The sequence below is a fragment of the Prunus persica genome, chromosome G2, assembly GCF_000346465.2.
Source record: "Prunus persica cultivar Lovell chromosome G2, Prunus_persica_NCBIv2, whole genome shotgun sequence".
NCBI lineage: Eukaryota > Viridiplantae > Streptophyta > Magnoliopsida > Rosales > Rosaceae > Prunus > Prunus persica.
This window is the reverse complement of record NC_034010.1, coordinates 26,934,731-26,951,685: the sequence shown is the minus strand read 5'-3', so window position 1 is coordinate 26,951,685 and position 16,955 is coordinate 26,934,731. Positions and strand designations below refer to the sequence as shown.

Here is a 16,955-nt window from a genome sequence, read left to right as displayed (position 1 = left end):
ACTTAAAACTCTCTAATTCTGATTGACATTGATGCAAGATTTTGTCGACATTCTCCACCAGTATTATGCGACAATGATGAATAGTCAATATTATCACTAGTTGGTTTCAAAGTGGCGAGGTGGTGATTGTTGACTCGTGAGTCCTGGACTCATGAGTGATCATGGTTACTTCTAAAATAATGTGATAAGATCTCCGGAAATTGTAATAACTGAGTAAATAGTATCCTCCAATTCAAAGGAAAACAATTCAATTTTTCCTTTGCATTAGAGCATCTTCAATTGATATGTTAAAAGTGTTACGTAGACATTTAACGATTAGAAATAACATCTGACGTCACTCCAATTGATATGTTAAAATTGATGTGAAATGAAGGCTAAAAGCAAGATGTCAAATGAAAATTTTATTATTTATTATTCTTTTTAATTAAAAAATAAATCAATACTAAAATATAATAAAATAATAATTTAATTTGACATATCGAATACAGTGTAAAGTTGTGCAAGATATAAAATTACCACATCAGCCATCAAATTTAAATTTGATGTTTGGTATTTGACATCTCCCTTAGAGATGCTATCATACCAACAAAACTCTAAGCCACGTGTACGGTGGATATGCTCTTCCAGCTTTATTTCGTCCGATGCATATGTAGGGGCCGGTAATGTCCACGTGGACGTTCATACACAAATCACCGTCCGGCGGAAACGTACATGAAACATATCTTGAGCGTCGATCTCATCTTGTAGGACCCAAAAGATTCAACCACTGGAAGTGGAAGAGATTTGGTCACATGTATATCGTGACAATCATGTTCTTTGTTTTGTGGGACCATTTATTGTGCCAGCCATTTGTGTCCATTGATTTTTACGCCCCAAAACCTGATAATGGTCGTCCATTGTATCGTTTCAATTATTTGTATGAGTTTTGTGTTTTAAAAAAACAAAGAACATCTTCGAGAGGGTTCTGATGTTCCGTTTTCGTTTATAGATTAAACTCCATAATAATTTATGATTAATTACTGCATTTTTTTATACCGAAGGTGAAAGACCACTACTCTGTGACACACTGTCATCAATCAAAGTTAAATGATTTAGAATATTACAAGAACTATATTATATAATTGATGAGGAGGAGAGGAGGTCTCATGATCACCCAAACTTTTTGCAACTACTATGAAACTTAACGTTAAAAGGATGACATCAACCCGACAAGATCTCAACTGTTCCTTGATTGGTCTTCTTGATCAACTGCATGCGATAACTTGTTTGTAACAGAATTTTTTTTCAATATCTCACAAGCACACAGGTGCGCTAAAAATATAGTCCCACATCCACAACTTTCATTATTTTTTAGTAGAGTTTATCTTATATTCACGGTGAGAATTCGATTTTTGCTCTCTACGTTTTTTCTCTTATTTAGATCAAACTTATGATTTGAAATAACAAAAATATGCTGAGTAAGAGGCATATTCCTGAACCACCTCTCAATTTGTGTGAGGTGGTGAATTTAGACCTAGTCTGAAACTTGTTAGGTATCCAACATTCAAATGGATCTTATGTGGAATTTATTCCTATCTCCTCAAATATTCCATGAATTGTCACTCTCAACCTTTGTCCAAAGTCTTATTAATATTAATAATTAAGAGAGGGAAATTAATTAGTTTTATCCGACCCAACAAAAGGTATTTGCACATACACACATTTATTTTGAAATTAACACAGTTAGCAAAACATGCGTGGGGGGAAGAAAAAAGACTTTGATTTGAGATTTCCACCTGTAACCCACAAAGTTTTGTTCAAAAGGTGGGAAATGATGATATCCTGAGAGGGCCATGTTGATAATTTGATGCTCCTATCCTATTAGATATAAAGACTGTTGATTATGGAAATTGATTGATAATTACTTGAAAATAAACCCACATCTAATTCTGATCACTGTTTGTTTTGGTTGAGAAAGTAGCTTATCAAACTGATAATCATTCCCAGGTCATTTTATCATATTCCATCCAAATCGTGCTATAGTGATTAGTATAGTCTAGTCACGTCATGTTTAGTCTAATCTCCACTAATTTTTTTTATTGATTTCAGTAATTTCTTTACGCATGTTGTGGGGTAGGTATGAGAAATGGTCAATTTACTCAATTAATTAACAAGTTGTGCTTTCGTGATTCTCTTATGCAGCCAGACATATCACATAAAGATACTTGTTTACATTCATTTTCACGTAAAACGTAGTTAACATATGGGGAAGCTTTTTCCTTAACGTATATACGAGAAATTTGTTATTTAGATTTTTTTATTTTTTTTTGGTCGAAAGATTTGTTATTTAGATTGTGGATTTACATATCATGCAACTATAAATTCCTAAATTTGAGAAGCTAACAAAATTAAAATATAATCATACGTAAGTAAGAGATGTGGTGTATGTCAGCTGATTAAAACATTATGTTCAACTCTTTTAAAATAATTTAGAATATCGTATTATTAAAATAAATAAATAAAATATGAATCTTAACATAAACACGGTATTTATCAAGTCTTTGAGTAATGTATAATCTGAATCGGATTTGCGCAAGCTAAGGTCCAAATACACTTGAAGATGGCAATTACACAATTGAAATAGATAGCTTTGACTAGTTGCACATATTTTGCCAAAATAAGTAGTTAATTATCCCTTAAGATAAGCACGTTTTATCCTGAATTAATTAAGGGAAGAATCCATGAGATTAAGGAGAAAGATAGAAGCTTACGTATTTTCCAGAAGCATAATAAACTAAAGCAGTGTCTTGATTCGGACATGGGATGCAGGATAGGATCGAAAACGAAGCTCATAAAATAAACACAAGTTGGGTATATTCAATTGTTTGCATTGCAATTGGAATATAAAGAATTTGTTCTTCGCTGCATTTGTCCAAGTTGTCTTTGCAAACGCCAGACTTGTTGAAGCAAACTTGGAGATTCGAGTGCAGTTGTGTTGTGCTTGGTCACATAATTTAAACTAGATTAAGACAAAACCAATTTCCATTCAGATACAGGATTGAAGGAGGAAAACATACATGAAAAGAGCAGCATGCATGCAGACGAAGCATCATCCACACGCAGATGGAGACTGCTATGGCTATGCATATTTAGGAACCCACCATTATAGCAGGTTTGGTCCAGAGTCATTTTTGGTAGATGGATTAGTTTTTTTCTGCATAATACGACACGAAAAATTCTTGTGTCATCGTAATACTGTCATGTGATGTTATTAATCTACAAATATTATAATGTATTTTATTTATTAATATTATATCTTAAAATAAAAAATAATTCTTCTTACATATTATAACATGTATATTAATAACATTACGTGACAATGTGACGGTGACACTATACAAAAAGGTTAATGTAAATGTCACCTTATATCCCTATCAACTTATTGAAAAGGTTGACATACACTTTGTCAAAAAGCGAGGCCAAATTCATTTCCTTGGTAAAAAAGAGAAGAATTTTGAAAGCACTTTCTTCTTACATTTGTTGTCTGTGCTGGGCTGGGCTATTGTCAGCTTATCTTGTTGACGTCGACAACACCGAGCCTAATCGAACTCGTTTTCTTGTCGTGTTGTCGTCCGCTGTCAAAGAAGAGAGCTAAAGCTTCAAGACCCATGTTTTAGTTGAGCCAAGGTTAGGATAAAAAAGCCCAAATATAAATAAATTGGGGTCAAGCTGGAGGCCTGTTGTTCATGAAAAGCCCAGAACAAGAACAACTGTAAATCCCCAGAGTTTTTGTTTATTGAATTAATTATATAGAAAAGAAGAAAAGGTCTCTCTAATTAGAGAAGCCGCCAATAAAAAAAGACAATGCAAACACCAAACTATCACCCATCTTGCACAAATCTGAAAGTCTGGTGTAGTTTCAGATCCAGAAACACCCAAAACCCAAACCATGAAAACTCGATAACAAACCAATTGCCTTGCCTCATTTTCCATTTCCAAATCCATTCGATAAAAAACCCCCCCAAAAAGAAATCTGCTTGCTTTTATCGTTCATGGGAAAGGCACTTCCTACAGCGACCAGATTCCAAGAGTTCACCAGAGTTGTCTCTGCGGACAAGCTCCCAGGCAGGCCCAGACGCACCAAGCAAGTCTCGCAAGTCCGAATTTCGCCCCCACAAGCACCCAAATCGGAGAGCTTTCGGGTCGACCCGGAGCGAATTAAGCTGAAGATGGAGAGCTCCGAGGGCCAGAGCCGGGTTCCGCTGGCCCGGGTGGTCTCAGACTGCGTGAAACGGTGGTTCCAGGACACGCTCAAGGAGGCCAAGGCGGGTGATAGCTCCATGCAGGTCTTGGTGGGTCAGATGTATTACAGCGGCTATGGCGTTTCTAGAGACGCCAAAAAGGTTTGAATTTTATTTTTGGGTTTCTTTGATTCTGCTTAGTTTTTGCTTTCAAATTGTTATATTTGTTTTGTGTGCATTTTTGGATTGGAGGTTAAGGGCTTTAAGTTTAAGTGCTCTGTTTTCATTTAGAAAATTGATTGGTTCTTAATGTGGTCACTGGTAAAACAAGGCAAGGAAGGTTTTTGAGTCCTGTGCTTCATATTGTTTGTTTGGGCTTCTAAGTTTTCGAGGGAAAGTTATTATCAGTTAGGCTAAAAGTAGAAAAAATTTTAAATTTCGAATGCATGATTCTGTTTTTGCTGGTCTTGTTACCATGAAGCATTGACGAATGTGTTCTTGATGCCTCATTAGGGCTTGGTTGCTTTGTTGTTTTAGCCCATCTGTTTTTTTGGGGCAAACGGGTGTGTGAAGTATGGTTAAATCTCTATGGCGTTTATGTTTGTACTCTGTTCTTAACTCATCCTGTACTTGCGAGTTGTGCATTCTGAAGACGGTAGTGATTTGTCTGTACTTAGGGGCAGGCTTGGATGAATAGAGCTTCGAAAAGTCGAACTTCGGTTTGGAAAGTGAGTAATAAACCTCCAGGTACTCATCTCTCTCTCGCTGGTTGGATCAATAGTAGTGTGACCTTACTTGGTTCTAATTGATTTCTTGTTGGTCTTGATCATTAGTAGTGTGACCTTACTTGGCCCTAATTGATTTCTGGTTGGTTTGATTAGGTTATAACGCAAGTGATTCAAACTCGGATGAATTGGAAGAGGATGCAAAATAAGGCCAAATGTAAATTTTGAGTTTGCTTCTGAGGTTGGGTTTAATTGTGATACCCTGTCATAGAAAGAACTCATATTCAGTGTTATTTTGCATAAGCAAGCTTTGTCCATTATCTACCTCCTTTAAGAATCTTTGGCTTCAATCCAACTTGCAAATTCTAAAATCTAGCTCAGAGGAATTTGGCAACGTTTTGCAGTAATCAGGCAAAGCATCTGTTAGTTTGTGTTAGTTTGTGCTGTCTGGGCTTTTGGCCCCAAATATCTTACCTTCAGCAACAGAGAAAAGCTCCAACGTTGAAAAGAAAAATGAAGCGATCTTCAAACCATTGTGCTACAATTCAAACATAGATGAAAGTATATTACTCAAATAATTACACAATGTTGGGTTTAATGTGCAAGGATTGCTACACACAACTTCTTATTCACTCCAAAACCTATTGTACTTGCACTAAAGACATAATTTTGTGTCTTACACATAATGTTTCAATCAGAACTTAATTTTGTCATAAATATGTCATGATCTGCCTGAGCGCCTATGCTTTCTCCATTCCCATGGCTTCTCAGGGTTTGATGAAGCCCATAACCCGACTCGCCTCCCTCGAGCCTCTTTTTCCCACTATCATGATCGATACATGCGTAAAATGTTGAAAAATAAAAATGATTATACTTTAAAAGTTTAAAATTATGTTGTTTTAGTAATATTTTGCTCTCTACATTCTAGCCCAATATCTTTAGTAACTTCTTCAAAATAGTGATCAGTTAGAGAAAACAGCATCAATCTCTTTAATTAGAGATAAAAAAAACTTAATGAAAATATCAAATAACTCTCCTAAATGGTAATATTTCTCTCTCATAATAGGATACTACTCACTCTGGCAAATTCCGGACGTTGGTCATAGGCTGCGTAATGCCATGCAGCCCCCTTCTTGAGCAGTTCTTCCTGGTTGAGATTGAGAAAGGAGATGAGAATCAGATAGATGACTTGTTGGTATTAATTATGAGCATATGTAGATAGATAGATACTCATGTTAGGTGGCATACATATATATAGTTAGTACCTGTACAAATATGCCATTGCAATGTAAGTCAGCTACAGTGCGCTCAAATTGATCTTCCCCATAGACAAGGACCCTCAAACACTTTCCCTCAAGAAGCCTAACCAGCTCCTGTTTGGCTTCTTGTCCATAGGGCATTGCATTCTCTGGTGCATCTATACCCCTGTTTGTTTTCTCTTACAATTAACTTTCAGCTTCAGCACTAGAATAAGTTGCAGCTAGCTGAAATCTTGTAAGCACATAACTTTACCTCAGTCGAATCCGACACTTTCGGGCAAGGATCTCCTCATTTTGAATATTTAGTACCCTGCATTGCATGGAAGTTGCAAAAGCAATTAGTACCCTGCCTCATTTTAAATATTCAGTCCCCTGAATTTAACAGAACTTATGCAAGATGCGTATAAATATCCAACCGATATCCAGCATCAGTGATCTTTTTGTGAAGTTCATTTGCTTTTGTGTAATTCTTCTTAGCGCGTGCTTTTGCTCTTCGGACGGCCGCCATTAGCACTTCATTCGGAACACGGGATGACTCCGTAGGATCTGCTGTGCTGACATAGACTGTCAGTCCATCGCCATCTGCAACTGCTCTTGCATCAACCTGGTTTCATGAAAACAAATAAAATTCACCTCTCAGAACTAGTTTCAATTCAAGGCAGGCACTTGGTTTGGTTGTGGTAAAAATGAGTAAATGGAAAGCGATACTAGTTTTTATTACCGGTAGTGTCTGGAACTCGAACTGTACTCCTTGAGGCCATGAAGTTGGGACTTCAGCAGGGACTTGGACCACAGTATGGGGAAGAGGAAGACCATAGAAAGCTAATAAGCCCTACAAATGAGCAATCACAAAGGAATTTATATGTTACCATATTCCACATTATATTTGTAAGCATCATGTAACAGGTTGAATATTGTGGCAATGCTTCTTAAGTGTACCTCAACTGCCTTTTGCTGTCTGTTCAGGGTTTGTATAACAAGCCTAGCTGCTTCTTCGGCTGTTCTTGGCGGTGGTTGTGCTTCTCTCCATGCCTCAACTAGTTTTCTATACCTTTATATGTTTGGAAATTTAGAGGAATCAAATAATAAGAGACATAAGTTGTAAAAATGGTCTTTCACTCTTAGCCACTCCCTGTATGTTACCCAGAAAATCCAGTAAAATATATGCACAAATGAGATAGATAATTGCTTGCTGATTACCAGTTGGCTTGAGCCTTCTTGGATGAAACAACATGCTGACTGAGTCCTTCTGGGACCTAAGATCATAATCATAAAAATTTGAAAAGGAAAACAGGAAGGAAAAAAAAAAAGTCAACTTTAATAAAATGGGATGAAAATTAACAAAATCCAGAAAGGCTGAAACCCAATATCATTATGCATTAATTTACTCAGATTAACCTTACTTGTTTCTTCTGTTTTACCGAGACATAAAAAAGGAATGAGAACTGATAATATTTAATTACACTAGAGTCTACATACCATAAGGAACAAAAGAATGATAGCAAAGTTGAAGAGGTACCTGAGAGGTGATCTCAAAGTTGAAGAGGTCGTGGGCAAGAGCCGAAACGCCAACTGTGGCAGCGGAGACGCCGTAAGGCCCAAGTGATTCAGAGTCGCCGCCTGTGGTTGTGGGCTTTAAGCAAGGTCCCAACAGGAACTTTACCAACTTTCCCAATAATCCCATTTTGCAATGTTCCTTGCTGGTAATCTGAGCCTCAGCAAGCGAAAGCTCAGAGCTACAAGGAAAACAGACACAGAACAGAAGCTGAAGAAAGAAGCAAGAGCGAGAGTTGAAGGAGCTTTTAGATATTATATTCGGTTGGTGAAGTTTGGTAAAGCAAACAGTAATAATGCTTGCATTCTAGGGAATGGAAAAGGAAGTGAGGCAAGTCTTGGTCTTTTGGTCAACCGTTTAAGTCAGTATCCTACGTGTTATAGGCATGCTATTATCAACTACGAATTTGTTATTGTCTTCTTTGTTTTGGAATTATTCTTAGAAAAGAAAAACATCACCCGCTTTTCATGATTTTATTGTAAGAAAGTGAAAGTATATGAACTGTGCAACATCACACACTTTCGGTGATTTTATTGTAAGGAAACGAAAATATATGAACATAGTTTATGTATAACGGGGTAAAGATATATTATGTTATTATGATATGAGAAATTAGAGTGCATTAGATTCAACAATTTAATTGGGAGGTGAGATCTTGGAGTGAATTAAATTGACGACCTGAATTGGGAGGGTGGCCAAGTTTTGTCATCCTGTAATTTGATTGGTTGGCACTATGAAATTTCCCAATTGACACCAAAGACAACACTTTTTGGATGGTGTACAAAGTATTAATCCAATTTCTCTTCTTTGGGTATGAGTAAGGGGTAAATTGGGGCTGCTATGCCCCATATCTGATAAATGTTTTTTTTTTCCCCCAATCCTGCTCATATAATCGCAAAGGTTAAATAAGATAACTTCCATTCCTGCTAGCAAGTATTATTTAATTAATTCCTTGCTTTCACGCGGAAGACCTGAAGCAAGAATGGAAAATACTGCATCTTTGTGCTCAGACAATTCTTTTCCGTTTGTAGGGAGGGCTTTAGTGGTGGACTTGCAGCGCCAACATCGTCGTCGAAATCGTCCTGGTGGAACCAAGGTTAAGTTCTTGTTTGCCTATCAAGAAATTGCGAAAGGTGATTGGTGTATTGTGGCCTCGTGTCTGCACGTCAATGCTCTTTTTAATTAGACTAGATCCCGTTGATAAAAAGGAGAGCTTGTTTTAAATAACCATTTTTTATGCAGAAAAAAAAAATTACAAAACAAAACGTAGAGACCATAAAGGTCCAAAGAGGTCAAATTAGAAAGGAGATACAACTAATAAGGGGAGACCATACTCCCAAATACAAGAGGTCAGACCATAGCCCAACCTAGCTAATGCATATGCACTCTCCAAGGAATTGAAACCTTACTTAGGACACAATCAATTATCAATTTGGAGTCCTCTTCTACAATCAGATTTCGCCAACCATGGTCAAGAGCATGAACTAGGTCATCTTGCAAGGCAATGCCTTCAGCTATCGAGATTGTCGACTCCCCAATCTTCTTAGCACCAGCAAGGAGTACATGGCCCTCACTATCCATAATTACAAATCTAGTTGATCCTTGTAACTCTTGGACTCACCCATCAAAATTAATTTTGACCCCCCCAACAGGAGGAAGATGCCATTTGATGTCCATATGTCTATTAATTATAGGTTTAGTTGTGTGATTCTGCTTCCTGTAGTCCATACCATGCAAAGTAGCAAAACGAATACACATAGCATGATGAGGTTGGATGTCTCAAAATAGAAGGTTAATCCTCGCCTTCCTAATTTTCCAGCAGACTAGAATTTCTTTAGAAAAAGAAGCCCTTTTAAATAACCTTGTTAATAGGGCATTAGTTCATTGTGAAATGGTAAGTCTCTCTTGCAATTTTGTTGCCTTTTACCATTTTTTGTATAACTTTCATCAACCACTTAAAAATTTCTGGAGGATTTATTATGGCAACCAGGTTAGTGGAAATTTGAAAGTTAAATTTCTCCACTCAGGATATACATGTATTTCCCAAGTATATCTATGAATAGGGGGACTTCCAACTCCTATATGAAGGCATCGATTTTGGTGGTGTGCTCAATTAGTGCATTAGGTGATGGTGTGGGTTCGGTTAGGCTTTGGGTATAGAAATGATTTTTTGGAGCTTCTCGTTAACCTAACAGTCCCAGATTTTGGATCCATAAAGCATATATGAACTCTATTTGCAGTCAAAGTGTACCTTTGGTCAAGTGGTTAAAAGTATTTGTTTCTACACTCGAGATCTTGTGATCCATATAAATTTATCTTAGATTTGTCTTTGGACTAACTCTGGAGTTGAAGCTAATGTAGGTGCAATTTTTCCCATATGAAACGTTCAAAGGTTTCCAATATCAATCAATTATAAGAATAAAACATGCGAAAAGCATATGTGTTCTTCTCATTTCATCATTGTTTGTGCAATTTCCCAACCTCCTCCACCTGGGGACTTTGTTTAGACGATCACAACTTGGGCTGGAGGCAGGAGCCTACTTGCTGCAGAGATGGCAATCATGAATGTGAATAAACTCATCCTCTGGTCAAGAATATATATGTCATCTGGCTTCGCGTCTATGCTTTCTCCATTCCCACGGCTTCTCAGGATTTGATGAAGCCCATAACCCAACTCGCTTCAATCGAGCCTCTTCTTCCCACTATTATAAATAAACGACATACTATATATTATGAGTGAAGAAGTTGAAAATAGAAACGATCATACTAATTAAAAGTTTTTCTGTTTTAATTCTGTTATATTTCCCAACTCGCAATTTTCAGCTAGTTATTAGTTTTTGTTTATATTTTATAGATCAGTAATTCATAATATGATTTTACGCACTCTTGCAAGTTCTGAGCGCTGGTCGTAGGCGGTGTAATGCCATGCACACCCCTTCTTGAGCATTACTTCCTGGTTGAGATCGAAAACGGAGATCAGAAGACTTGTCGGTATTTTGTAGCGGACAGATATTAAAGTTATGTGACATATATTACCTGTGCAAATATGCCATTGCTATATATGTCACCTACACAACGGCCATAACGGTCTTCTCCATAGACAAGGACCCTCAAGCTCTTGCCCTCAATAAGCTTAACCAACTCCTGTTTGGCTTCTTTTCCATACGGCATTGAACTCTCCGGCGAGTCTATACCCCTGTTCTTTTTTACCTCAGAATCAATTAACTTTCACTAGAAGATTAAGTGCAGTGCACCTAATGGAAATCCTGTAATTAAGCAGAAATTTTACCTCAGTCGAATCCGATACTTTCGGGCAAGGATCTCTTGATTTTGAATGTTCAGTACCCTGAATGGAGTGGTAAAAGCAATTAGAAACTTGTGTTGAAAACGATTAATTAATGCAAGAAGAGGCAGATCAATATCCTACCGATATCCAGCATCAATGATTTTTTTGTGAAGTTCATCTGCCTTCGTATAATTCTTCTTAGCGCGTGCTTTTGATCTTTGGATGGCTGCTGTCTTCACATCGCTCGGAACACAGGAAGATTCTCTGGGATCTTCTGTGCTGACATACACAGTCACTGTATCTCCATCTGGAATTGCTTTTACATCGACCTGGTTTCATCAAAACGATTTTTCCCATCAGAACTAGTTTCAAGGTACCTGGTTGTGGTATAAATTAGTTCTTGGAGAGCATTATTGTTTTTATTACTGGAAGTGTCTGGAACTCAAACTTTACTCCTTGAGGCAATGAAGTTGGGACCCCAGCAGAAACTTGGACCAGAGTATTGGGATGAGGGAGACCATAGAAAGCCAATAAGCCCTGTAGATAAGCAATCACAAAAGAAATTTTATGTTAACACATTCTAAATTATAAGTGTGTTCTGAGCAACATGTAACAGGTTGAATATTGTGGCAATGTACCTGGACATCAGCCTTTTTGTGTCCCTTGAGGGTTTGTATAACAAGCGTAGCCGCCTCTTCGTCTGTTCTTGGTGGTGGCTTTGCTTCTCTCCATGTCTCAACTAGTTTTCTGTACCTGGAAAGTTGGAGAAGTCAAATTGAGCCAATTATATGGAGATAAATTTATGAAGACCTTTTTTTTTCTTCCCAATTCAAAACTAATGAGATAGATAATTGCTTGCTGATTACCAGTTAGCTTGAGCCTTCTTGGATGAAACAACATGCTGACTGAGTCCTTCTGGGACCTTAAATCATGATCATGGAAGATTGAAGAAGAATTTAAAAAAAGTCAACCTTAATAAAATGGGATGAAAATTAACAAAACCCAGAAAGGCTGAAACCTAATAGCATTGTGCATAGATTCAGCTTACCTATCTATTTATATTTATGAATGAGAATTGAGAAATATTGAACATTACAATTCACAAATCTACTAAGCAACAAAAGACTGTTAACAGGGTTCAATTACAGCTGAAATGTATGAAACAAAAAAAAGGTACCTGAGAGGTGGTCTCAAAATTGAAGAGGTCGTGGGCAAGACCCGAAACGCCGACTGTGGCAGCAGAGACGCCGTGAGGCCCAAGCGACTCAGAGTTGCCGCCTGTGGGTTTGCAGCAATCCCCCAGCTCCAACAGGAACCTTAAGAATTTTCCCAACAACCCCATTTTGCAATGAGCCTCAGCAACCAGCAAGGCTCAGAGGTACAAGAGAATTAGACGCGGAAGCTGAAGAAAGAAGCAAAAGAAAAGGTTTTTGAGAACAAGAGAAATGAGAGATCTTTGGGTTGGTGAATCTGGTGCGATTGGAAAGGGGAAGGATCCAATCCAAGCAACGGATCAGAAAACAGATTGACACGTGGCTAGTTGTGTGGTGGCGTGGTCAACGCTGTAACGTAAGAATCAAGTCTAAGTGTGGGATTTTTTCTTTTTGTGTTCATCACGTTAGTTTGTTGCTGAAACTGAAACTGTTTGCAATTGAACAATTGATGATCAATATTAGTGGAGGGCTTATTTGATCTCTCTGTGTGTGTGTGTAAAGATTTTATGGCAGGCCACAAAATAAAACCTGTGGCAGGCAGAGAAATTTGTAAAGAAAGAACAGGGGAGAGAAAAAACAGGGGACCCTGTTACTGTATATTTTAATAAAACAGTAAATTCATTGCACGTAAAGACACTTCCATTTCAAGCTCACATGGCACATCATGGTGTGAACTCTGGTTTGATGCATTTAGAGAAGGGAAACCTCCATTAATGTCCCTTACATTGTTGATTGAGCACAAACCCAACAATCTTCTCCAAATAGGCGGCGCCCAACTTTCAGCAACAGTTGAAAAGAGAAATGAAGAGACGTGCAAACCACTGTACAATTCAAATATAGACTGTTGATGGGGGATTTTGGATCAACATCATTAGAGAGGCAAAACCACAATCACACACATAAAACACAGATTTTAGAGTGGTTCACCCATAATCGGGCTACGTCCACTATGTTTGTATTTGCATTTCATATTTGAGATCTATACATAATATACTTTACATTGAGAGAGAGGCTTGAGAGCCTTAGTGAATGAGAGGGAGAAAATGGGAGAGTGGCAGCCGATCCTTCTTGTTCGTGGAGGTGATGAACTTTTTGTTGTAGGCTTCCTTCAAGTAGTGGAGCTTTCTTTTATTTTCAGGCTTGAAGGCATGGCAAGTATGGATTATCCCTTGCTTGGTGGGATTTGATTATGAGGGTAGGTGAGGTATTTGGGTTTAGTGTGCAAAAGGATAGCAACACAAAACCTCATTTTTTACCCCAAATAAAACTACTGCCTTGCACTTAAAGGCATAAATAATCTCATAATGAATGTTTCATTCTGAACTTAATTTTGTCACCAATATGTCATCTGTCTTTGACGCCTATCCTTTCTCCAATCCCATGGCTTCTCAGGGTTTGATGAAGCCCATAACCCAATTTGCCTCCGCCGAGCCTCTTCTTCCCACTAGTATGATTGATACATGTATAAAATGTTACAAACTAAAAAATGATTATACTTTAAAAGTTTAAAATTATGTTAGTTTAAATTACAGTTTATGTAAATACAGAATTTATAATATGATTTTACTCACTCTTGCAAATTCGGAGCATCGTAGGCTGAGTAATGCCATGCACCACCCTTCTTGAGCATTACTTCCTGTGCAAATATGCCATTGCAGTATACGTCAGCCACACAGCGGCCATAACGTTCTTCCCCATAGACAAGGACCCTCAAGCACTTGCCCTCAAGAAGCTTAACCAGCTCCTCTTTGGCTACTTGTCCATACGGCATTAAAATCTCCGGTGCGTCTATGCCCCTGTTTTCTCTCAAAATCAATCAACTTTCACTAGTAGAATAAGTGAAGTGCAGTGCAGTTCAGCTAGTTGGAATACATAATTAAGCAGCAGAAAATTTTACCTCAGTCGAATTCGATACTTTCGAGCAAGGATCTCCTCGTTTTGAACATTCAGTACCCTGAATGGAGGGGTAAAAGCAATCAGAAACTTGTGTTGAAAACGACTAATTAATGCAAGAAGAGAAGCATATCAAAATATCCTACGTACCGATATCCAGCATCAATGATTTTTTGGTGAAGTTCATCTGCCTTAGTATAATTCTTATCAGCGCGTGCTTCTGATCTTTGGATGGCTGCTATCTGCACATCGCTCATAACACAGGAGGATTCTCTGGGATCTGCTGTGCTGACATAAACTGTCACTCCATCGCCATCTGGAACAGCTTTTGCATCAACCTGGTTTCACCAAAATGATACACCTATGGGAACTAGTCTCTCAGGGCAAGCAATTGGTTTGGTTGTGGTGAAAATGAGTAATTGGAGAGCAAAATTGTTTTTATTACTGGTAGTGTCTGGAACTCAAACTTTACTCCTCAAGGCAATGAAGTTGGGACCCCAGCAGGAACTTTGACAAGAGAATGGGGACGAGGGAGACCATAGAAATCCAATAAGCCCTGTAGATAAGCAATCACAAAAGAATTTTTTATGCTACCATATTCCAAATTACAGTTGTGTTCTCTGAGCAACGTGTAACAGATTGAATATTGTGGCAATGTACCTGAACATCAGCCTTTTTGTGTCCCTTGAGGGTTTGTATGACAAGCCTAGCTGCCTCTTCCTCTGTTCTTGGTGGTTGTTTTGCTTCTCTCCATGTCTCAACTAGTTTTCTATACCTTTATATATATGGACATAAATTTCTCAACGTCTGCTTTCTTCCCAATTGTAGAGTAATGAGACAGATAATTGCTTGCTGATTACCAGTTAGCTTGAGCCTTCTTGGATGAGACAACATGTTGACTGAGATCTTCTGGGACCTAATATCATTATGCATATATTTAGCTGACACATACAAATTGAATGAGAATTGAGAAACATTCAACATTACAATTTACAATCCACTAAGCAACCAAGACTGTCAACACGGTTCAAAAAGTTGGAAAAAACATACTTGAGAGGTGATCTCGAAGTTGAAAAGGTCGTAGACAAGAGCCCAAACGCCGAGTGTGGCAGCAGAGATGCCGTGAGGGCCAAGCGACTCAGAGTCGCCGCCAGTGGTTGTTGGTTTATAGCAATGCCCCAATAGGAGGAACCTGAAGAACTTTCCCAATAACCCCACTTTGCAAGTGCTCCTCCTGGGCACAGAGCTACAAGAAAATTCATAAGTTTAGGTTGTTACTGAAACTAAAACTGGTTGCAATTGATCAATATTGTAGAGGTCTTATTCGATCTTTGTGAATATTGCATGGCAGGCCATAAAACATGTCACATGATGAAGTGAAAGAATTCTACAAAGAAAAGGAATGAAAAGAAAAAACAGGGGACCCTGTCTATGTTAATAATGTCAGTTCATCATCTTCATTGTCACATGTGTGAGCTCTGGTTTAATGAGTTTAGCTTCATCTTTACACTACCAGATACAATTTAGAGAGCAGGGAAACCTCCATTAATTTCACTTCCATTGTTGATGGTGACAATTTCAGCCCATAAAAAAAGAAATTAGCCCAAACCCAACTTCTGGGGTTGCCCAGATGGGCCCCAATCATCAGTCTTCTGAAAAATTGGTGCAATTTCAATTTCAATCCAAACCCAATTTGAGGTTGTGGGTAGAAACCTCACCCAAGAGGTCTATTGACAGACACCCATTAGTCTCCTTTTCTTTGCCACTGTCCACTAAACAATGGATGACAGCAAAGAATTGGAAAGAAAAGATTTCCTTTTCTTTGTTATTCTTTCACCAAAATTTACGGTTCTTTCTGCATTTCTTTGTGTGAACCGAATATTAACATTCAAAATCTGGGCCCTCCTTTGATGAATAAGCAGATAATAAAACAATATATTCCTAATCTCTGCCCCAACCAAACCCGGCAGCTTCATGATTTTTTTGCCGACCCTAACAAACATATGCAGAGGCTAGTTGCTGTCAGCAATCAAGAACAAAGTAGCTTAACACAAAGTGGAGAAATAAATAAAAAAAGTTCCCACCAATCACGTAAAGAATCCAATACCTCCAAATTCAACACTGTTTGTTAATGTATGTCTCTCAATTTGGACTCACTATGTAAACAACAAACAACACTCTTTCTTCCCACTTCACAATTCTCACTTCCTTGCTCAGTCTATCAAAGTTGAATGGGAAATGTAAGCTCCATACCCTTTTGTTGCAAACTTCAAGTTTGATTTTGTTTGTTTGAGCTAATGGATTCGACTTTCCCATGTTTGGTTGCATGCATCAGGTTGTGGAATTGAAGGTGGGTTTGCATTGCGAAGAATGCATCAAGAAAATCTTGAAGGCCATCAAGAAGATCGAAGGTAATTCTAATTTATACCTCAGAAACCCATTGAATCTATTTTTGTTATTTGCTAAAACAATATTGGTTCGTTTTGATTCCCCCTAGCAGATATTGAAACATATAATGCGGACGCAGAACTGAACAAGGTCACAGTGACTGGAAACGTTACAACAGAAGAAGTTGTTAGGGTTCTTCAAAAGATTGGAAAGATGGCAACCACTTGGGAAGGAGAAGGGCAAGGAGAAGGAGAGGGAGTAAATAATTGAACAATAATAATCATAAAATATTGCTGTAATTTCTATCTTATTAGGGTTTTGATCTTTTGAGGGGATTCACATCGCCTTCAATTTTGTATTGTAATCTCTGCTACAATAAATAAAATGGTTCCTCCCAAATTGAATTAGATGATGA

At 37.9% G+C, this 16,955-nt stretch overlaps 4 protein-coding genes and 1 pseudogene across 5 annotated transcripts; 2 read left to right on the top strand and 3 right to left on the bottom strand.

Annotated features, from left to right (window-relative positions):
• LOC18787648 lies at positions 3,638-5,352 on the top strand. Of its 2 annotated transcripts, none has more exons than XM_007218475.2 (3): positions 3,638-4,382; positions 4,898-4,967; positions 5,102-5,352. In XM_007218475.2, exons 1-3 carry the CDS (start codon positions 4,032-4,034, stop codon positions 5,152-5,154), a joined length of 474 nt encoding a protein of 157 aa, XP_007218537.1. In that variant the 5' UTR covers positions 3,638-4,031; the 3' UTR covers positions 5,155-5,352. The 2 variants fall into 2 exon arrangements, with proteins under 2 accessions (XP_007218537.1, XP_020413469.1); XM_020557880.1 differs by having other exon boundaries at positions 3,756-4,382; positions 4,904-4,967.
• Positions 5,460-8,061, bottom strand: LOC18784923 (staphylococcal-like nuclease CAN2). Its single transcript, XM_007221051.2, has 9 exons — positions 7,724-8,061; positions 7,405-7,460; positions 7,144-7,255; positions 6,926-7,036; positions 6,621-6,808; positions 6,458-6,514; positions 6,211-6,370; positions 6,024-6,092; positions 5,460-5,768 (listed from the first exon to the last, which is right to left on the bottom strand). Exons 1-9 carry the CDS (start codon positions 7,886-7,888, stop codon positions 5,667-5,669), a joined length of 1,020 nt encoding a protein of 339 aa, XP_007221113.1. The 5' UTR covers positions 7,889-8,061; the 3' UTR covers positions 5,460-5,666.
• LOC18784842 (staphylococcal-like nuclease CAN2) lies at positions 10,101-12,505 on the bottom strand. The gene is made up of 9 exons (XM_020558698.1): positions 12,223-12,505; positions 11,912-11,967; positions 11,684-11,798; positions 11,472-11,582; positions 11,187-11,374; positions 11,049-11,105; positions 10,796-10,955; positions 10,644-10,712; positions 10,101-10,461 (listed from the first exon to the last, which is right to left on the bottom strand). Exons 1-9 carry the CDS (start codon positions 12,385-12,387, stop codon positions 10,363-10,365), a joined length of 1,020 nt encoding a protein of 339 aa, XP_020414287.1. The 5' UTR covers positions 12,388-12,505; the 3' UTR covers positions 10,101-10,362.
• Positions 12,864-15,713, bottom strand: LOC18787047 (annotated as a pseudogene).
• LOC18785132 (copper transport protein ATX1) lies at positions 16,264-16,947 on the top strand. Its single transcript, XM_007220444.2, has 3 exons — positions 16,264-16,392; positions 16,488-16,563; positions 16,653-16,947. Exons 1-3 carry the CDS (start codon positions 16,384-16,386, stop codon positions 16,808-16,810), a joined length of 243 nt encoding a protein of 80 aa, XP_007220506.1. The 5' UTR covers positions 16,264-16,383; the 3' UTR covers positions 16,811-16,947.